The 21,874-nt window shown below is 38.4% G+C and overlaps 3 protein-coding genes across 3 annotated transcripts in view; 1 reads left to right on the forward strand and 2 right to left on the reverse strand.

Moving 5' to 3' along the window:
• The window catches only part of LOC108109935, a 61,618-nt gene that overhangs the window by 35,104 nt on the left and 4,640 nt on the right, over positions 1 to 21,874 (reverse strand). The window contains 1 exon segment of the mRNA XM_017218737.2: positions 21,490 to 21,808. Coding sequence (XP_017074226.1) covers positions 21,490 to 21,699 — 210 coding nt within the window. The 5' untranslated portion in view covers positions 21,700 to 21,808.
• LOC108109939 (NAD-dependent protein deacetylase HST1) lies at positions 10,432 to 11,646 on the reverse strand. Its single transcript, XM_017218740.2, has one exon. The coding sequence runs from the start codon at positions 11,617 to 11,619 to the stop codon at positions 11,062 to 11,064; it is 558 nt and encodes a 185-aa protein (XP_017074229.1). The 5' UTR covers positions 11,620 to 11,646; the 3' UTR covers positions 10,432 to 11,061.
• On the forward strand, positions 11,921 to 14,682 carry LOC108109937. The gene has a single exon (XM_017218738.2). The coding sequence runs from the start codon at positions 12,211 to 12,213 to the stop codon at positions 13,624 to 13,626; it is 1,416 nt and encodes a 471-aa protein (XP_017074227.1). The 5' UTR covers positions 11,921 to 12,210; the 3' UTR covers positions 13,627 to 14,682.

Here is a 21,874-nt window from a genome sequence, read left to right on the forward strand (position 1 = left end):
AGGACAAAAAAGGGCAGAAAAGAAGATGAAGAAGAGAGGGGAAACAAAAATCAAAAGCAGCGCAAAACCTCCTAGCCAAAAAGAGACAAAAACGAACGGTGAAGGTAAGAGCAGTGCGAAACTTTTTCTGCTGCTGCCTTTTTCAGCTTCTTCTCTCTCAGCTCCTTTGCCTCTTCTTCGCTCGGTTCGCCCTTAAAAGCCAATTAAATGTGAGATCGTGTAATTGGCAAATTAATTTCAAACCAATTATAATGAAAACGACCACAAAATACGAAATGCGGAATATATACGAAACGCACTAACTGAGCGAGATGGCTGTAAGTAAGGGACAGTGTGAAAGAGATGGCACTCTAAAGTTTGCCCTGGCTGGAAGTGGGAGTGAGAGATGATCTGCCTGTTATGTCATCGAAAGGACTTTTGGGCATTCTTGACTTTTATTCTTCAGGTCTTTCACCTGATTTTTACCTGTATTTTTGGTATTTTTTTTTTGTTTAATTTTTGAAAGGCAATTATAAGGCAAACACTTTAGCAGGCCATGCACTTCATTTTTCATTTTGACGCAACGCACTTCCTTTGGTTAAAGGAAAAACAACAAAAACAACAACATATAAACTGGTTTCCCTTCGGTCCATTATTAAATAAAAGCAATTGCCAGAGCTCACGTTTGACGCTCACGCGCCCATCTCTAGGTTCTCGGACCCGGTCCACATGTTAACTTTTTAATTAACGAGTTTTCTTTTTCGATTTCAATTTGCCAGGCTTCGGCTTCGCTTGCCTGGCCGCAAACTGCCCACAAAACTGGCCCAAAGCGTTCTGTCTCCCTCTCTAGCTGATTACAGTTGAACCTCCTTAAGGTTGAACTTAAGAGAAAATAGGAAGAAAAGTTTAACACATATTAAACAGTTTTAGAGTTTTTTATCTATTAAAAACTATCAAGTTAAAGTGGCTTTAAAAATCTTAGTAACTTTTTCCAGGATTTAAGTTTAAGCTTAAGGAACTGTAAGCTGATCTTCCTATAATAAAATCCCAATATATCCCTATATAACCCTATAGAGAGAACCAAGCACCAAGATTATTAAGCATTTTTTAAAAAATATTTATCAAAAAATATCAAAACTGCTTAAACATCTTTTTTGAGGTCATCAAATCCTCTTCCTTTCTTCAAAAATCAAAAAGTATCACCTTTAAAACCAAATACCACTTAATGAGAGTTCACTTTACAGAAACTGCACAGCTACAGCACGCATTCGAAAAGTTCGATTTAAAGGAGTTTGGACTGTATATAGCTCTTGGTGGTGGCTGCATTGGGCGCAACCTTAGCGCACTTTTATTTTAATTTAATTTAGCTGCAACAGTCGAGAGTCGCATGCTACCAATTGCAGACCTGGCCTACGTCTCGGCCCCTTTCCTCTGCATCTTTATCTGTTTTTTTTTTTTTTTTTTTTACCTTGTTTTTACAACAAGTTTGGGCCGGACTCAAAGCGAGAGACTTAAGCCTAAAGTTGGACTTCGGATCGAAGGCAAAGTCTTGGAGCTGGGAAGTTGTGGAACTTGTGGAGTTCGGCATGTGGTCCGCGGTCGAATGAATGCAATGCCATTTATTAATAAAATATTTGCAAATTGTTGTCATGTTCGGTACCGCCCCCGGTTCCCGCAACTCCTCTATCCCTCTCCCTCTCATAGAGAGTCTACCCTGTCCGTTCTAGTTGAGTGCCAGAGTGTCATAAATTAAAGGATTACCAGAACAAGCGGGGTTTCGGGGGGGGATGGTGTGGAACCACTATGGAATGGTCAAAGAACACGGCAAGATGCAGAGAGGCACAGCAGGGAAGAAGGAATGAGGAGTAGGGGAAGAGATCTGCGCGAAGGGGTTGCAACCGAAAGACCCAGGGACTAAGCAAGTTGTTAGCATTAAAGCGGCACCATCACAATGTGTGGCAATTACACTCAACTGCAAGGTTTTTAGAACATTAGGCGGGCTCCTTTTGAAGAGGTTTTTCTAGAATTTTATGGAAAAAGATATCTAAAAGCCAGGAAATTATCTAATATTAATATAATTCTGTCTTTTCACTGTCTGTTTTTGTAACTTCAACTTCAGACTTTGATATATCAGCTAAAAAGTATTATCTGTTAAATTTCTAAACTCTCCCTTCTAGTACTAATATTACCAAATAAACTAAAAGATACAAAAACCTATTTGACCACGCCCTAAAAAGTATGCTATCTCATATCACACACCTTATGACTTATAATTCTTACCCTGCTGATCAGTGTTTTGTAGGGATATAGAATGTGGTTAAAAAATAAAAAAAGAGCGTGAGAGGGCGTTGCATGTAGGTGCGTCTCCGTCATCATCATCATCAACATGGCCCGGCTACTGTGCTGCTCCTCCCGCTTCAACCTCATACCCTTTTCGGTCTTGGTTCTTAGAGGAGCCTGGAGGTGCGCGTGCGCGCCCTGCCGGAGATAAGATCGCTGAAGTGAGGTAGTAAGTAGAGGTAGTAGTGGCAAAGGCGGCAGTGGTAGCCAGACAGGCAATAAGCCTTACTAATAGGCTGTTGTTGTTGTTTTTGTTGTTGTTGGTGCTGCAACGCTCCTGCTACCCTGAGATTAAAGATGGGGCAATAACGATGGCGATGAAGATGAAGGAAACTCCTCTGTATGTCCCTCTCTCTCTCTTTTGCCGCTTACATTTGCCACATTTGTATGAATAATTTAATTATTGTTTAAATGTTAATTAATGCAACGTGAGCGGCAACGGCACTGCACTTCCCCCAGCCATCAACCTTCCGCCAACTTTTTTGCACCTCCATTCGAGAGGGAGTTGCCGAGATGCGACTGTAGAAGTGGTGCAAGGTAAAAAGGGGAACACACCGGCTCGACTCAACTCAACTCGACTCGACTCGCCTCGACTTGACTTGACTTGACAGACACGCATTTGGCATTAATGGGCTGCCTGACTGACAACAACATCGCGCGGGCCAGGAAAGTAAATAATGGAGGGCTACAAAGAAAATTCAGAGAGCGAGAAAATCCACAGCCAGAGTGGGCGGTGGAGGCATGCAAATGTGTGAAATTTGCAATTAGATGGTACAGCTCTATAGGAAACAAGGTAAGAAAATGTAGAGAGTTGGTGGGTTTTAGTAAAATCAAGGGGGCCTTGAAGAGCAAGGAGTGCCCAGTTAGAAGAAGCCATCATCATTGGGCCAAAGTGAGTGGGATCAAAAGGTAGTTAAGAGTAGGTCTAACTGGAAGATCGTCCCAATTAGGCATTTTATTTGGGTTTTAATAAGAGGAAACTTAACTTAATAATAGAACTTTCTAAAAGATCAAATTCCCTAAAATTTGGAAAGCAAACTCTTTTCCAAATTCGTAATTTTATAAAAAAAAATATCTCCAAACTAGCTTTCAGAAATCTTAATCAGATTATTAAAATTTATAACCACAAAAAGATCTCAGCAATGCTTCAAAAATATTAATATTATTAAATAACTTTGTAAATAGTTTAAAGAAGAAAAAGTTGCCGCTTACAAAATGATTGCTAATTTCTATGGCCACTAAAACTGTCATGATTTATGGAGACTTTGAGTGGGAGAAAAATTTATAGTCATGAAAATCTAACAGCTTATTATTTCTCAAACTATAAATATTATAGAACTATTTATAAATTGCCTATTAAAAGCATTTTCTTAACATTTTCTTTTTAAAATTAATAGTTTTTAAGAAAATTCCAAATATTAATTACTTTATAAGAAAAGAAGATTGTAGTTCTAAGCACTGAAGATACCATTAGAAATTCCTAACAAAAAGAGCTTATTTTAGCATAATTTCCTGGCTGTTTGTTGGTTTTTCTGATTATTTTTGGTCCAGCCCAGCTTCCTTTCGAGATATATGTTTGTATGTATATAGTTTTTGCTGATCGCTGCAATTAGTAGTTGTTGTTGTTGGTTTTTTTTTTTGCTGGGTAATCCGAGACGAGGGCAATTAGCAAGGCGGAGAATGGAGAATTGCGAATGGAGAATGGGGAACGGAAAAAAGGGGGAAAAGAGAGATGAACGACAAACGAAGAGATTCTTCTGTTCGTTTGGTTTTTGGTTCTTAATTAGAAACAAAATAAACAAGCAGCGGAAAAACGAATGTAAACTAATTAAAAACCAAAAAAAAAAAATGAAAGAAGTTTCAACTTACATATGCAGAAATTGAGTTGTTTTTCCTGCTGTTGTTGTTGTTTTTGTTGCTGTTGCTATTTCGCAGAAAGACGTTTATTTCTATTTATTTATTTAGCTTGCGGTCCGGTTTAGTTGTTATTATACAATTGTTGTTGCTGCACAGAGGAATGCGTTTTTTGATATTTCTATTGCTTATTGTTTATGTTATTTAATTTTAGCGTTAATTGAATGCGAATTCTCGCCACACGCGTTTTACAGAAATATAGAGACCGAGAAGGTGAATAGAGAGACAGAGAGTGTGTGGGTGAAGGAAAGAGAGTGAGATCAGGCTATTACTGTTATATACCGTTATATGTTATTCGTAAGTTTAGTCGTTATTGTGTGGGTGCATTAAGATCACTGCGCGCAATAGGGAAAGAAAGAGATGGTGAAATGGATAAACACCTGCCTGCCACACACACACGTACGCACGCACACACACACACACACGAACACTCAATTAGTTAGCTCATAAATTTGCATATTTCGCACTTGCTGCTGTTGCTATAGCTGCTGTTGTTGTTGTTGTTGTTTCTCGTATTTCTTTGTGGCATGTACACAGGAAAAAAATAAACAATGTTTCGTATATTTTTTTTGTTATGATTTCGCTACTTGCTGCTGCTGTTTTAGTTTTCTATTATTATTTTTGTTTTTCTTTTTGTTCGCACGCCCGCACACACAACCGCCAGCGCCGAAGTTCAATTTTCGAATGCCGCTAATTTTCGAATGCCGCATGAATGAAGTCGACTGTCGACGTCGACTGCACACGAGCGCTCTCTTGCTTTCGCTCTCCCTCTTGCTACGGCTACTGCTGCTATTCGCTCTCTCTCTACCTATTCTCACTTATCAAATGAGACCGGCTTTTTCCAACTCTGCTTTCTCTCTCTTACTCTCCCTAGAGCGAGGGTAGTTTCTGCTGCTCTCTTTTTGGGGCTGTTGTTTGTGTTTGTTTTTTGCTTGTTTTTGCTTTTTTTATCTTGGGGCTCTGCTTTGCCATTGGACGCCGCTCCTGGACGACGACCGCCTATCACACAGGTGCGACCGAGGGTTGCTCTGTTAAGGCGCTGTTATTAGCAGTCGTCCCACCTGCGTAGGCGCACCTGTGTCCTTTTGTTAGGTAGGTGGAGCTACCGTTATTCGGATAGTTTCCGTTTGTGACATTTCTGCCCCGGCAATTTTTAACCAGCAATGCAACCCTTTTTCACCGTTACTAATTCGCACACAGCAAGAAAATGGGTACATAATAAAACTGATCAATGAAATGTGCTACCAGAGATATAATTAGTTTAACTTTGATAACATAAACTAATATTTGTTAAGTTAAAAATAATGCAATGCTTAAAGTAAAGTAAAATAAGTTTGATTCATGGTTAAAGTTCACATTTTTTGCTTTAAGTTTAGGTGGAAAATGATCTAAAATATTGCCTTTATTAAAGGGGAATTTCAACCTTTCCTACCTTTCACCTATTAGTTAGAAATTAGCTCAATTTAACACCATAAAAAACCTCTATTAACTGATTTTTTTCGCTGTGCAGGAAGAATAATAACCGCACAATGAATTAACTGCATAAATGATACGCCAAACTACCCCATCTCTTTGGGAGAGACAGGAGCGTCTCTACTGGTGGCACCGCTCTTAACTCTACGGGCGACCAAACCGGGTGGTGGGGTGCCGGGGTGCTGGCATTATTCATACATAAAAAGCCAATTAAAAATTTATAATAAACCCCGCGCCAAACAGCCTGCAACAACCCCAAAAAAAATAAAAAACAGGCCGAAAATAAAAAGAATTAAATATCGCACTGACAAGGCACAGTGGGATTGTATGGGAAAAAGTAGAAAAAATAAAGATTTGAATTTTTTTTTATATAAAAAATATAAATTATATGAAATTTTAGAAAAATATTTGTATAATTTTAAATATTTTAAATGTTCTGGTAAGGATTTATGACGTATTATTTTGAGATATGATAAGGTATCGTATAAATTTTTAGTCTAGAAAAAATGAAAAAGTTGCTAATAAGAATCTCTAAAAAATATATCTATTATTTAATGCATTTACTTGCTTATTTTTATTATTATTTATAATATTTTTAAGTCTTTAGGTATATATTTTGTTCCTAAAAATCATAAAAAAAAAACATTCCCATTCAACTTTACTAATCTGTTAAGTTTCCCCTGTTAAGTAAACCCCCCCCAAAAAAAACAGCAACAGATTGACTGCCCACTGTGCAGCCTCCACTCTGCCTGGTATCCAGCATGTAGAAATGACCAATGGACCAAAGTGCGGGGGTCTGCTGTGGCTGAATGAATTGAAAAGGTGGGAGTGGCACACGCACCTAGCGCTAAATTAGATGTAAAATAATGAACATTTCAATTAAAATAATTAATATTACGCTGCACTCTCAAAGAAGAGTGGGGGTTGGGGGGAGGCCGGAGATGGGTGGTAAGGACACACACTAAGCACTCAATTAACCATTTTAATGTTTATGGATCAGGTTAGCCTGAAGGATGTGCCGTTGGTATGGTATGCTAGAGATGCTGTGCTGTGCTTTTTAATTATAATTAAACATGCGAGCAAACTGGCAATGAAGAAAGTGGTGGGTGATGGTGGGTGGTGGTGGTTGAATGGCTAGCTTCTAACTCGAATGGCTTCGCTCTTTCTGCTCAGGACATAATCACTTAGCCGCGTGCAGAGCCGCATTTAAAATTAATTCTGCTCAAGTGCGTTTCTTGGCAAGAGACACACACTCACAAAAAAAAAAAAAAAAAAGAAGAAAAAATCGAGAGGAAAAAGCACGTGGCACACGTGAGGGGGGAAGGTCAGGGGCAGTAAGTAGCACGGAGCAGGGAGCAGGGCAACTGCCCCCATTTACCGTTAGCTCACATTCGCGAGCGAAACAAATTGCACGCTAATTGCTCATGTTCAATTAAAAGCAACGGCCCAGGCCAAACTCCAAACGAAACCCAAGCCCCAGCCCCAGACCAAGAAAGTTCACCTAAGCTCTGCTCCTGTCAGTGATGAGATAGGCTATAGGTTATAGCCAAAAGTGGCTAAAAAAAGAGGCTAATCAAGTCTTGGTTTTTAATTAAGAAGGAGTTATCCAAAGTCTTAAAAGTTAAATTTAAAAAAAACTTTTAAAAGAAAACTTTTTCAAAGTTTCAAAAAATCCAGAAAAAAAGCCAGATCTTAACAAGTCCAAGCTAATACCACCTAACTGGTCATCTCCTTTGGCATTGCTCATCTTCCTTGGCTACGGAATTTGGAACACACGGGCCCAGGCATACCCGAACCCATGGACCCATTGAGCGCTTTCCCACCAAGCCAAACGAGAACATGAACGGACAGAGAGGGGTCAGAGAGGGTGGTGGTGGATGGGTGGTGGTGGTGGTGGTGTAGCATAAATGAATGGATGGATGGCTGGATGAATGGGTGGCAAGGCTTTTTGTTTTGGTTTTGATCCTTTGCGCAAATAATTGCCTAATTGTCTCTGGTTCGCTCGCTCTCCATTGTTGGTTGGGCCATGGAAATGGAATGGAATGGTAAAAATGGTAACGTTAGTGGAAATGGCAACGCATATTTCTTACGCAAATCCATTTTCATCTATTAATTGGCAGCCCTCGGCAGCTGCTCCTTCTGTGTATGAGCTCTCTTCCTGCCGTCGCCGCCGCCGCCGCAGGACTATCATCATCGCTCCTTTTTTTCTTTTCTTTTTTTACACAATTAAGCGTTTGAGCAAATAAAAAGAGAGCCCCTGACTCTGGCTGGTTTGGATTCAGGATTTCAGGATTCGGGTTTTTGGTTACCACTTGAAACTGAACTGTTCGATTCGATTTGCATATAGTCATATCCTGTGGCAGGACTCTCGGATGATGCGGTTATCGATTGCTGGACCCCTTCTACTTCCCAGGCTGTCTTCGTCTGTCGCTCGTCATCATCTTTGCTCCTTCGCTACCTCATTTACATTGGAAATTACTTTAATAATCCATTTAAATGATCGCCACAACACATATTGATGTTGTATAAACGAGGTCTTGCCACCAGTTTCTTGCCTCATCTTTTTGTTTCTTTTTACAGAGACAATTACTGGATCGTAACCCTTTCCTCCATCCTTAAACCCTCTCTGCCTTCTTGACACATTTCGCACGCTTCTTTGGTTCGCTGCAAATTGTTATTGCAATTATTATTACTCGCTTGTGTTGTCAACATATTGATAAAAAAAAAAAAAAAAAAACCCCGCCCCAAATTTACCAATAACCTCCCCTTCATATGCAAAACGACGAAGCGAAGTTAACAAGCGACGGCGGTACAAGCAAGGTAACGGTAAAGCTAATGGTCGGACAAACCAAGCCTGATTGCATGCCATTGTCAGCGACGTCAACGCAGTATCGAATTACGGATTTTTCCACATCTAATTTACGGCCCGTGACAATTGCATTTTAAAGTCCAGCGAACCCGAACAAAACTTGAACCGCACTACGAAACTGGAAACTGGAAACTGAAAACCCCGATTGAATCGCATAGCTATACGATGGTGTTGAGATATGGTATTGGATATAGGTTTCTTTCTAGGAAATATCTAAAGAAAATAGTATATATAATACTGAGAATATGAACTATATAGAGTTCTGATTAGGCTTTGATCTTATTTACTTAAAATAGATGAGAAAAGTGTTTAAGTAGGAAATATTTAGGGATATAGAGAGTTACTAAGTATAACTATCTAACAGATCTGTTACTTAGATTAAGGTTTAGAGCACTAAAATAAAATAAAAAATATCACAAAGTGTCAAGAACTATCTTTACATAGACTTTATCTTACTGAGATATATAGGGTGGCCCACGGAAGATTTGCGTATTTTCTTCGAGCGTAAACTTAACCATTTCGTAAACCGCAAACCTTCTACTAAATATCTGAAACATTGACAATGACATTCGAAATTTCAAAGTAAAATTAATGATAGTTCAAAAAGCAAAGGCTAAATGGGCCACTCTGTAGCACATATTCATAGATCTTATTTTAAGATATGAATAGGCTTTGATCTTATTTCCTTAAAATATATCAGAAAACTGCTTAAGTACAAAGTATTTAGGGATATAGAGAGTTCTTAGGAAATAATGATTTAATATATCTTTTACTTAGAATAACATTTAGAGCATTTAAATATAAAGAAAATACCACAAACTATCGGAAACAACTTTACCTAATAAATTCCTATCATCTTAAAACCCCTTCTTTTCCCTGCAAACTAACCCTTTAGTTAGTGATACTAAAAAAAACATTATTTCCCTATGCCTATCATCTCCTCTATAGACATGAAAAACTCATTTCATACCCCATCATTAAATCATACTCTATTATTCCAGCTATCAACGTCCATTAATATTAAATAATATCAAAATGAACACCCGCAGAATATTCCATATTTTTCCTCATTTTTTTTTTTTTTTTTGCTTTGCAATCTGACTTAACCCGCTCGCAATCTTAACCCCACAAACAGCAACCGAAAAAAGCGGCGACAGTTGCCTGCCCTTGATAAATGAGACTGAGACGGCGACGCCTACGCCTTCAAGTTCCGAGTACCAAGTACCAAGTACCGAGAAACGTTGGACGTTGGACATTGGGTCGTCCAAAATAAAAAAAAAAAAAAAAAAAAGGGGGTTGACTGACGCCTTCTGTAGTTTGCGGTATGCCGCAACGCCGATCAAACGCGATAAACACTGGGTGGGTTACGTGGCTGCGGTTGACAGTGTCAACGGTTGCAAGTCAAAATTAATTAGAATTTTTCAACTGCAAAGTAAAATAAAAAAAAAAACAAGAAAATACAGTAGGGGATGCACTATGTACTCCAAGGAACTTTTCAGCGAAAGCGGTAAATTGAAATCAGTACAAAACACTGGAAAACGAAAAAGAGCGATCATTAATCATCGGGCCAAAAAGGGTTGACAAGCTGGGCATTGCTATTGCCACAGGGTTGCTGTTGCTGTTGCTGTTCAGTTCCGGCTTCTTCCGCTCCTTGACCGGGAGTCACATCCGCCAAAACAAAACAGCAGCAAAGCAGCGGGCTGAGGGGTACGACGGCATAACCCTAATGCATTTAATGCCTCTTGATGGCTGCAGGGTAAATAAATATATTTGATACCTCATCAGGTAATATTGTAGCAAAAGAGTTCGCTTGGATTTGATATAGTCTTCTTAATTGACAATGAAAGTTGACTGAAAGTAGTTTAGATTTTGTATTATCTTTCATTAAAGAGGCTTTGCTTTGCTTTTACAACTTGAAAGTCTGACTTTTTGCTTGAACTTAGATTAAGAATATTAGAAACAAAGTTTCTTTACCAGTTTACATAGTAACTTAAGTTAAATTTAAGACTTAAGATCTTGAAATTCTCTTATTAATTACTTTTTTACATTAGGAAAGTTCATTACTGTTAAGTATTATCATTAGTTTAAGTTGATAGCCATAGAACTTAGCTTGGAGTACTTAGACAACTTTAAAGCAATTAACAAATAGTTTACATTTCAACTTTGCAATGTTAAACAGATTTCAATCTTTACATCTTATAAGCAATATCTTGAAAAAATCATACAAATTCAATGAGTTATTTCTAAAATTTCCTTAGTTAACTTTTCGTTCTTCATACTTATGTTGATATAAGAAAGTTATTAAAGATAATGACATATAAACCAACTCGACACTATATGATACTTGACAATAGAAAACTGAACAATAAGCTGGCCTTCTTGATTTACAAACATAAACCTGGCGGCACAGACCTTAAGATATGACAATAAGAATCAAAACTGGCTTCTTTCCAATAAGGAAAAGAAGGAAAAAACGCTGTTCTGCCTCAGTTGCTAGCTGGCGAGCTTTCAGCGTTTGAAGACGACTCCGCCAGGGTATATTCCATATACTCCTCCTCCTCCTCTTCCTCTTCATCCTCCTCCTCCTCTAGCTCCTCCTCCTCCTCTTCCTCATCCTCAAGCAGAAGTTGCATAGTCTGCACACTGCTACCGTTTACCATTTCAGTAATGGCCAAAGCTACCCTTTGATCCCGCATCATCTCGACGATGTCGTCGTCCGTGGCCAGAGGGTCACCCATAAGAGTGTGGCGCAGTTTGCGCAATCGCTGGCGACTACGACGATGCTTTTGGGATTCATCATCATCATTGTACGCGGTTCCTTCCACCAAAATCTGCACTGCACGCTGTACATTGTTGTTGCTTTGGGCCAACGAAAGGCGAGCCTCGCCCTCGGGATAACCCATGGCCATGACCAACTTCACCAGGCGTTCCGTTTCACTGGCATCTGAAGCCACGGCTGCCGAGGAAGCTTCTGCTGGAGATCCGGCTCCACTTGTTGCAGTTTTTGGCGAAGATTTTAAAGGCATTTTCTTAACTTTCGACATTCTGTTATGTTAACTTTGACGCCATTATCGATAGCAAATCAGCTGATCCTGTTACCCAACCCCTCTCATCTGGTTTCAAACCACAAAAGCTGATCGGATTTTTGGTATCCTTATATACTGGTCCCACTCTTTTGGGTACAGTACCAGCCAAGTCAATTATTTTATATTTAAAATTAAGAAATTAAAAAATTTAAATAAAAAATCGCAAAGTGATAATAAAAAGTAAATAAGAAGTTCAATAAGCGGATCTGTTTCACCTCATTTCGGTACAGAAACTGAATTTTTATCGATATCAAAACAGGCAGCCCACTTCAAAAGTTGTCGTCTAACATTGTGCTTGCTTAATATAAAAAGTTGACTTTCCAACTGAAAAGTAAACTGACAAAAGGAGGGCAATACAAAATCATATTCTTTTGTCTATCTATATCAGACCAAAAAAAATTGGGGGAACTCCGAAATTCGATATATCGATATCGAAAGCACAGGAGCGATAAGTAAGTGGAATACATCTCTAAGAATTCCTTTTCTTTTTCGGCGGCGCAATTGACAGCTTGAATTTCTTCCTAGAATTTTACAAACTCAATCGATCGAATGGAAAAAAATAACCAATTGGAGTCTAAGGAGTTTTTAAAGCCTAAAATAGTACCAGTACCAGTTTATTCAGAAGTCGGCGAGTCTGATTTACTTGCAATGTTAAATTCAATTTTTCAAAGACGTTTACCGTACGAGTGGTCATTTGACGATTATCATATGGCCATAAACCGTGATATATCTGGCCTACCATTACCAAATATGCCACTATTACCGCGAACAACATGCTTGCTACCTCCCATAGGTGGCCAGCAATTAAGCAATTTGGAAATTTATGAAAAAATTCGAAAGAAAATTTATGAATATCCCGTAGGCTTTGAAACTACGGCCACTGTCATTCAGGTGAGCCAAGAAGATATCACATTTTTTGTGTGCAATTTCAATAGGATTTCGATGCCAATCGAATACCTGCATGTTGGTAAGATTGCATTGCAAGAGCTGGAACAGTTTCCGAATTATGGCGAAATTTTTGGTTTCTATGACGTTATCGAAAATGCCATATCACGGGTAACCATTGCATCTCAATCACCTGATGGTGGCTATGAAGCCTATATGATTGACTTTGGGGAATATATCCATATGACTGGCAGGGAGCGAATATTCAAATTACCGATATTTTTAAAAAATCTACCTGCGGAAGCAATTAAATGTTCTCTGGCTAATATCTTGCATGTGGATATGTTAAGGAAATTACTGCGTCAAGATGTTAAGCTGCAAGTTCTTAGCAATAATGGCATTCATCTGATTGTTGATGTAACCAGGGAAAATAATGATTTAGAAACTTCAGAGATTCCTGTACGAATCTATTCGAATGACGATGAAGAACTTGATGATTTGGACATGGAGGTGGCAAGAGTTCTTCATGGCACTCTACTACAACGACCGTATGTGGGCAGCATTGTACGCCTTCATGTTACCTATGTAAGCTGCTCCGATGAGTTTTATGGCTATCTAGTTGATGGTCCAAAGCCACCAAAGTGGCGTCCCAATCGATTGCCAGATTACGATGAAGAATTTGAAGTATTCGACATGATTCTGGCCAAATATGTTGATGACAATTATTATCGTGCCAAGATCATGGATATAAACGATGATGAATATTATGTATTTTTTGTGGACTTTGGTAGCTCGGAATTCCTTACTCGTGACGAACTGGCGCCCTGTTACGAAGACTACAAATATACTCCCTTTCTGGCCTATCGTTTCCAGATCAAAGGTATACGAACTGCCAAGTTTATGTCCTATCAAAAGATCACAACGGGCATACAGTATTTAAATAATAAGATTTTTGAAAAAGAAATTGATGTTGCTATCAAGGAAATCCTTCCCAACGATGGATATTTGATTTGCTTCCAGGGAGAAATGACCTGCCTGCACACGGAATTGGTTAGCCGTGGTTATGCTTATACTAATTGATGTGCCTTATGGATTGATCTAATAATTATTTCTTTTTTGTTTTTTAAATTACACTTTTTATTAATTAATACTTAACTGCCATTGTTTGTAATATCAAAAACTTTGTTAAAAAAAAAACACTCTTCATTATGCAAAATGTATTTACTAATCATAAAATGTTATCAACTACACTTAGCCAAATTATTAGACACTCTTTCGAATTTACAAAGACTATATTCATTATGCATAATGACTCATCAGAACATATTTTTTCTTTAACATTACACTTTCTATTTACTCACTGCCAAAACCAAAAACTATGTTCTCATTTTACAAATTGTTTGACTTTAACTTAGCCAAATTATAAGACAATAAATATTTTTACAAATGTTTAAAATATTTTAATAATTTCTTGTATTTTTCTTTCTTTTTCTTAATTGCAAGTTTTTTCAGGCATCTCTCTTATGGACATATCGATTGGACGACTTCCATCTTGTAAGTAACACTAACACTATACAATCCCAGTGGTACAAATTTCTGGGCCAAAGGCAATAAGGCTAAAAACATGCAATTACAATGGGACAGAAGATATTCTGGTATCCCAGTTATCCCACATCTGTTGCCTCTTTTGCCCGCCCAAAACTTTTCGACTTGTATTTATGCTTTGCACAATTTTAAATAATCACCCCATTGGGAAATTCCAAGAGAAATACCCTTTCATTTCGCCCACTCAACCCCCTGATACTTTTGTGTGTTATTTACCCTGATTTATTGCCATTTTTGGTCACTCTTTTTGTTTTTTTTTGGTAAGCAGAAAGCAGAAAACTGGAAGCAGAAAGCTGAAAGCAGTCCGAGTCACGAACAAGTGGCCCGTAAAAAACATTGCCAAACCCTCATCTATCACAATTTCTTCGGACGCTCTCTTAACTCTTACATTTTTGGGTTTAAAAACGCATTATTTGGTTCTTTTGGTAATTGAAGTTTTTAGTTTTCATTAGCAGGAAGGCTGTCGGAAAAGGGCTAGCAAAAAAAACAAGAGGAAAGTAAAGTAAAACCAAGGGTAGTGGCGACAAGGGACGACACTTGCCAAGGCAGAGATAAATTGCAACTTTGAATTAACCCATTAACGAGTGCTGGAATATACGACGAGTTGGGCTCATTGGTAATAAGGATACAGAAAATACATATTAATAAGCTCGTTAGAGAGGAATTTTGGGGCGTAATATTGTGAGTATTTATATGATATTTGATAGGTACATTCATTTATTAAGATCTTACTATTTCAGGAAATAATCTTTGGAACTATTCTTTGCTGCATATCACAGCTTTTTTGATGTCTTAACAAACTTGCTAAAGGAAACAGCCTCAGGAACTATTATTTGCCACATTTCATAGCTTTTCTGATGACTTAAAAACTTGCTAAAGGAAACAGCCTCAGTACCTCTTCTTTGGAACTACTCTTTGCTACATATCATAGCTTTGTTGATGTCTTAACAAACTTGCTAAAGGAACTTTAGTTTCAGGAACTTATCTTTGCTACATATCATAGCTTTTGTGATATCTTAACCAACTTGTTTATAAAAAGAGACTAGGACAAAACCATGGAAACAAGATAAGTTTTTTATATTAATAAATTTTTCTACAATTATAATATTAATCCTTTTTTTTTCAGTACTAAACATCTTTACTTTCTCTGAAGAATTACACCATTTCAGAAACTATATTTTGAAGGCATGTTTACTATTAATATTCCGATGTCTTAATCAACATGCTTATAAAATCAACCTTAGATAAGTACATAGAAAGATAATAATAGATAAGCTTTATATATGATACCATTGATTATTAAACATCTTAACTTTCTCTGAAGAATGACATCTTTGACTCAACCCTTTTAAGAATGCTAGGATATAAGAGCTGAGCTTATTGCTGATATGAATACCAAAAATCCATATTGATAAGCTCATTAGAGGGACTTTTAGAAATAATATTATAAGTATTATATAGATATTTGATATGTACATACATCCCTCTTTTATATTCTTACATTTTCATAAACTACATATCATTTCTACATATCCTAGATTTCCTGTTGTCTTAACAAACTTGCCAATGAAAACTAAAACTAGAACGAGTTAAGTTCTATAAATCATATATATTGATACATTTTTCTTCTAAATTTAAAACTAATCCTTTTTTTCCAGAACCAAAAAATCTTTTTATATAGTCCCAAGAACAATGCTCCTAAGAAAACTCTACAAATTTCCGGGGTAGCAAGAAAAGGAATCATATTAGAAAGTTCCTCCTGCCTGGCTCTTTGAAATCCCCTTAAATATCACAATGCCTTTGTAAGTCGATACAATTGTGCAATTGCCTTTATCCATTTTAAAGCGGAAATGAAAAGTTATATCCGCAATGAAAAGCGCTTGAAATATGTGCGAAACGTGTGTGTGTGAGCAGGGCAAGTACTCAGTTCAGTGCCCAAAGACCCCGATACTTATCGGGTGTCGACGTCGTCATCCTCCTCGTTCTCACCGCCAACGTCATCGTTGTCGTCGCCCATCGAAGTCAAGGAATATTGGAATTGTTCGGTTTTCGATCCTACAAACAAATGGCAAAATCACTTAACACACCGTTAACACCCACATTAGTTGTACTCCGGCGCACGTGAAGATGCCCAGGGAGGGGGTGAGAGAGGTGAGGGATACTACTGCGTTCCACTTACAGCCAGAGTTTCAATTACTTTTAACGAAAGCCACCACCAAAAATGATTATTATATACCCAAGGAACTCAATGCGTCTCTTCATAATCGAATTAAATGCATTGCCTTGAGGGTGATGGTGCAGGAGAAGGAGGAGGAGGAGGAGGAAGAAGAGGGTGAGGTGAAGTTGAAGCTGGCAGAGGGGTTAGGGGATAACCCGAGTTGAGTCGAAAAAGTCATTAAAAACGCAGGCCAAAACGATTGCACGCAAATTTGCTGGTCCCGCTAGCTCGTCTTTGTTCCCGTTAACAATCCCCCGCCGTTTAAACCAGCAGTTCCTACCAGTTACTCACAGTTGAGGGCATGAAAATAGTACTTAAATTTGATTTATATATATTTTTTTATTAAGAATTTCAAATTTATTTTGTTTTTCTTTTTAGATTTAGAGACTAATTATTTCAGAATTTTCCAAGTTAGGGTTTCTGTAAAGCAAATAAAATTGAAATTTAAAGTTTTTAATTAAATAAAAAATTATTTTAGTTTAGTAAAATTTCAAAATTACAAAATAAGTGAGTTAAGTTTTAATATATTTTGCAAAACTACAATATTAATTTTTAGGTATTTTAAAAATTCAACTTTTTGTAAAAGAAATTTTGCTGTCAACTTTTAGCAACTTTTTTTTTTAAATTCACAAAGAAATTATATAAAAAAATGTATAATTATTTTTAAGCAAAGAATAAGCTTTAATATTTAACAAAATACCAATCAAAATATCTATTAAGTATTCTTTTAATTTTAATTTTAATATTCCAAAACTATATCCTAGTTACTTGCCCTCGAGAGTACCACCTATCAACCATTCACTGGTTCATGGCACACATGAGCTGGTCGAACTATGAATGGAATTGGCAATGAAATCGCACGTGGCGATTCTCTGGTCACCCGCGATAAGCAACTGGCGTCGCGTGGCTCTGTCCGCCTATCCCCTCCCTCTTGGATCACCTACCCGAATCTCGCCATGAAACTCTGAGATACTATCGATGACGGCGGATGAATGAGGTGAGTGAGTGAGTGAGTGAGCGTCGTGTATTTATGACTCTGAATCCGATTCCAGAGAGCCCAGATTCATTTTCATCGGGCGATAATCGTTATTAATATTATTAGTGTTTGTTCGCAGGATACTTTGGGTTTGGGAAAAAGAAAAAAGGGGGACATGTGACTAAGGATGGAATCCTGGAGAGTGTGCTGGTCTTAGTGGAAAGCCATAATTAATAGGTAAGAGTTGCTTAAATCAAAGATATAACTTTTTTCTATATCTCTCAGTTGATAAACTATAGGAATAGGAAAACTAAAGCTTAGTTTGACAGCAAGATGGATGGAAATCAGGGGGCAAAGAACTCCCCAAGGATCCACCTAAATCCATTCTAAGCTGAATTTATAGAGCAAAATGCTAAAATAACATTAAATATTTAACCCAAACTGACCGAGGGAAATGCATATATATAGAGTTTTCCACACATTCCCAACACCCACACTAAATATAGATTTTAACCAGCCTACCATAAATATTCATACAAATTGACTTTGTGATCGGCTGGCTGGACTGGACTGGAAAATGGCAGTCGAGCTTAGCAAATCACAAATTTATGGGCCAATCCATCAATGCCAATGCAATGGGCAATGATTTTAAAAGGGGACCCCCCTCTCTCTCTCTCTCCACCTCTTTTGCACCACCAACCAAAATGAAAATGAAAAACCAACGCACTGCTCTCTAATCGCTTCCCACGATCGCCGGCAAGCAGCTAGCATTTCCATATGTAAAGTTGCGCCTTCATTAATCCGTAAATTAGAAGCATTGAATGATATCAGTTCGCCCTCTGAAGTGCACCCTCGTCCCAAAAACCCAAAAAAAGAAAAAAACCCAAACCCAATTTCATTCAACTTCCAATCCCAGTTCCCTCAAACAAATCACTGCACACACGAAAAACATGCACACGGACGGGGTTCAGGCTGAACACTACCAAGGGCAAACCTCGAAATCCTAGCCCAACACAATCCACTGCAGTCAGTCCCACCACCACACGGAACAGTGGGTCATAACCTATGGTTTATGATTATGAATTCTATATATTTGATATTATGGTATATAAAAGGAGAATTTAGTGTATTAAATTTTAAGTTATCTAAGCAGAATTTATACTTTAAGTTCTATATTTTTCTTGCTTAGTTTGTATTATTAAGAAATTTAGTTTAAGTTCTGAAAAATCCTTTAAATAATATTAAAGTTTGTTTTATAGCAGTAGAAGTAGAACTTAAATATGTCTTAAATTATAAATTATATAAAATATTATAAAAAAACTAACTTAATCTTCCTCCCAAGCCAAGCTCAACTTTAGGGGACTTTCTTCTCAACCTTTTAACCAAGCCACATGCCCACTGTGCGACCCCTGGCAACCTTCAACTTCATCACAGTGACATGTCAACGGCAGCGGTAGAGACACAACAACAAAAACAATAACAATAACGAGAACAACAACAAATTGTTGGACAATCGTTGAAACGAAATGAAATTTCATATTAAAACTGTATTAGCCAACAGAGAGAGAGAGAGAGAGAGAGAGATCTCTGTGGCGGCGCCTGTCAGAATCAGTCCGCCGTTACGTTACGTTGCGTTGGGTCATTTGAATGAGGCAGAAGGCCATTCTGCCATTCGCCACCACCCCTGGGCACCTTGCCATCAAATTGGACGCACTGAAGCATGAGAAATGCGGGGACAGCCTCAATCAGGACTCAGTTCGAGTGTAAAAACGAGGCGATGAGCAGCCGCGAACCGCTTGACATTTCTCTGTGCTTTGCATAATTAAATTAAGAGATGCCAAAAGCGATGCACAGTGAGAAAATATAAAGCCTAAATAATAGATGAATTTAGAGTCTTTTTAAGTTTAAGAGTAGGTATAGCTTAAGGGAGGGTAGGTATATAATTTGATAAAGCTATTATTGGACTTGAAAAAGTCAAACTGCTATGAAGAGACAATTTGGTGATCTTTGATCTTTCACTATTTTTCTTAATTTGAATATAACTTTTAACCTTTCTCCTGTTATAGTTATAAAACTATATCTTAATATGTTGTTAATTTATGAAGTTATTTTTTCAAATTTCAATTAATTTTATTGAGGTTTTCCCAATCCTTTCCTTAGATTACTGTGCCAACCTCGATGATGTGACTTCTTTTAGCCAACAAACTTTGCCTTCGATATAAAAATTTTAAAGTTAAATAGTTTTAACTTTTTTTTCTTAGTCTACAAAACAGAACAGGCTTTCTTACTAACTTCCATTCAAAAATCCAACTTCCCTTCTTTCAGTATAACTTCAGACATTTTGTAAGCAGAAACACAAAAAAAAAACTCAATTAAAAAAAAAAACAAAATTTACTTGATTCCTCAAGATGAACAAGTACTTTAATACCGAGATCCTTAGGATGCTGGTGGCCCATGCTCCGGACAACGTTCAGGACATTGCCAATGATCGCTATGTTGCCATGGATGCAGCGGGTCAATACCTAGTATATGTCTCCTCAAATCCCAAGAAGGGTGTGAGTCCGCGAAATGTGAAGAAGTGTCTGAGGAAACTATTTCGTGGCGAGACCAAGCCACATAGATGCATCGTAAGAATCCAAGACGATTATCTTCCAAAGTTCAATCAGCTGAAGGCAGAGAAGGAGGAGGAGGAAAAGGAGGAGCAGGAGGAGAAGTGGGAGATGGAGGAGGAGGAAAAGGAGGAGAAGTGGGAGATGGAGGAGGAGGTGGAGGAGAAGGAAAAGGAAAAGGAGAAGAAGGAGAAGAAGAAAGAGAAGAAGGAGAAGGAGAAGCAGAAGCAGAAGCAGAAGCAGAAGGAGAAGGAGAAGCAGAAGCAGAAACAAAAGCAGAAGCAGAAGAGTACTGATCTTCCTCCAGAAAGTACTCCAAAGAAAGACTCTGTAATGGAACACTGCGAAGACTTGTGGGTAACAATGCGAAATGATATTTCAGTGAAAGGCAACTTCATGGACATCGAAAGCAAAAGCTCGGTAGTAACTCCAAAACCAGAAGAGCGGGCTAGAGGCGGTCTGAATATCACATTTGATCCCTATAAGCTTTGCCAGAAGGACACCAGGACCAACCTTCCAAGCAATACCAATAGTCTCATTACGACACTTCACCGCAATCTAAAGTCCGTTTCCAGCTCTAGTACTACCAAGGATGGCGAAATATGCACAAGCATGGCAACTCTTGATGGCTCGTTTAACGAAGATAAACAGCTGACAAAGATCGAAATGGACAACCATGATACGACTCAGTCAATGTACCAATTGACCACACTCAGAGATCTTTGTGAAAGACTTCGTGACCCAAGACATCAAACTCCAAACGATATGGATATGGAGATGCTGTTGAATCAACCTTTGCAGCTTTACCTGGAACGTCTAGAAAATTTGAAGCAATACCTTACAGCTCTGGTCGATTTGCATGTGAAAATGGAAAATGAGGACAAAGCTAGGATCTATCAGGCTTGGTATAAAGATCTTTCCGACACCGAAGAAGAGCTAATTGAACGGCTCAGTCGGAATTCGGTCAATGGTTGCACCAACAGCACACCGAACCTAAGTTCAGAACGCCTGGAACAATTCCGTGGTGGCCTAGCCTTTTGTCTACGCAGCATTGGTAAATTCTTCACCACCGGTGAACAGGAATCTTCTAACACCGATATACTCTACGTGGATCGTGAAAACTCTGCTCCGCTGGTTCTGGGACCCAGCATCGATGAGCCCATCACTTTACTAGTGGACCGTATCATATTCGCAGTAAACTGGGCACTAAAAAAGGAGAAGTCGCCATCCGAAAATAAAAGGCGGGAGAATATTCGTAATTCCCGGCCGCAGGAACGCAGGGAGGGTTACATTGAAGTGAAGCTGCCATCGTCGGATACTTCCGAAATGGAAACCGAAAAGGAACAGCAGCATCGAAGGAAAAAACGCAGTCGATCCCTGACCCGAGCTATCACCTCCTTAAACATTATAGAATCAAATAGGAAGGGCCGCCAGTAGTAAACCATCTTTCCGTACTAGACTTTGTTCAAATGTGTCACAAAATTTTTAAGTAAAAGGGATTTTAAAACTTTTAATTAAGTTATTAACAGACTTACCTTAAATCCCACTGGCTCCATGGCGGGTGTGACAAGGGCGGCGGGATTTAGTTCGATGTTGATGTTATTGGGCTCCATGATGAGCCCTAGACTTTGCATATTACACACCTCTGGCAGTTGTAGGGTGGGCGTGGGCACCTTAAGCACCGCCACGGTGCAATCGATGCTCGACGCCGTCACCGTAGCAGTAGCGGGCAGCGTCTCCGGCATGCTGGCCACCGCTTCAGATGGCCCAGGACTCTGCTCGGCGCTGCTTCTCCGCCGTCCGATCCCTATGCTGACTCCGATCTTGACTTGTTTGATAATCCTCGTCAATATTCTGAAAGAGATTATGAGACATCGGATTATAGTTTTTCAAGGAATATTTTGTAAGTAAAATGTATCT

The sequence above is a fragment of the Drosophila eugracilis genome, unplaced genomic scaffold, assembly GCF_018153835.1.
Source record: "Drosophila eugracilis isolate 14026-0451.02 unplaced genomic scaffold, ASM1815383v1 contig_394, whole genome shotgun sequence".
Classification (NCBI taxonomy): Eukaryota; Metazoa; Arthropoda; class Insecta; order Diptera; family Drosophilidae; genus Drosophila; species Drosophila eugracilis.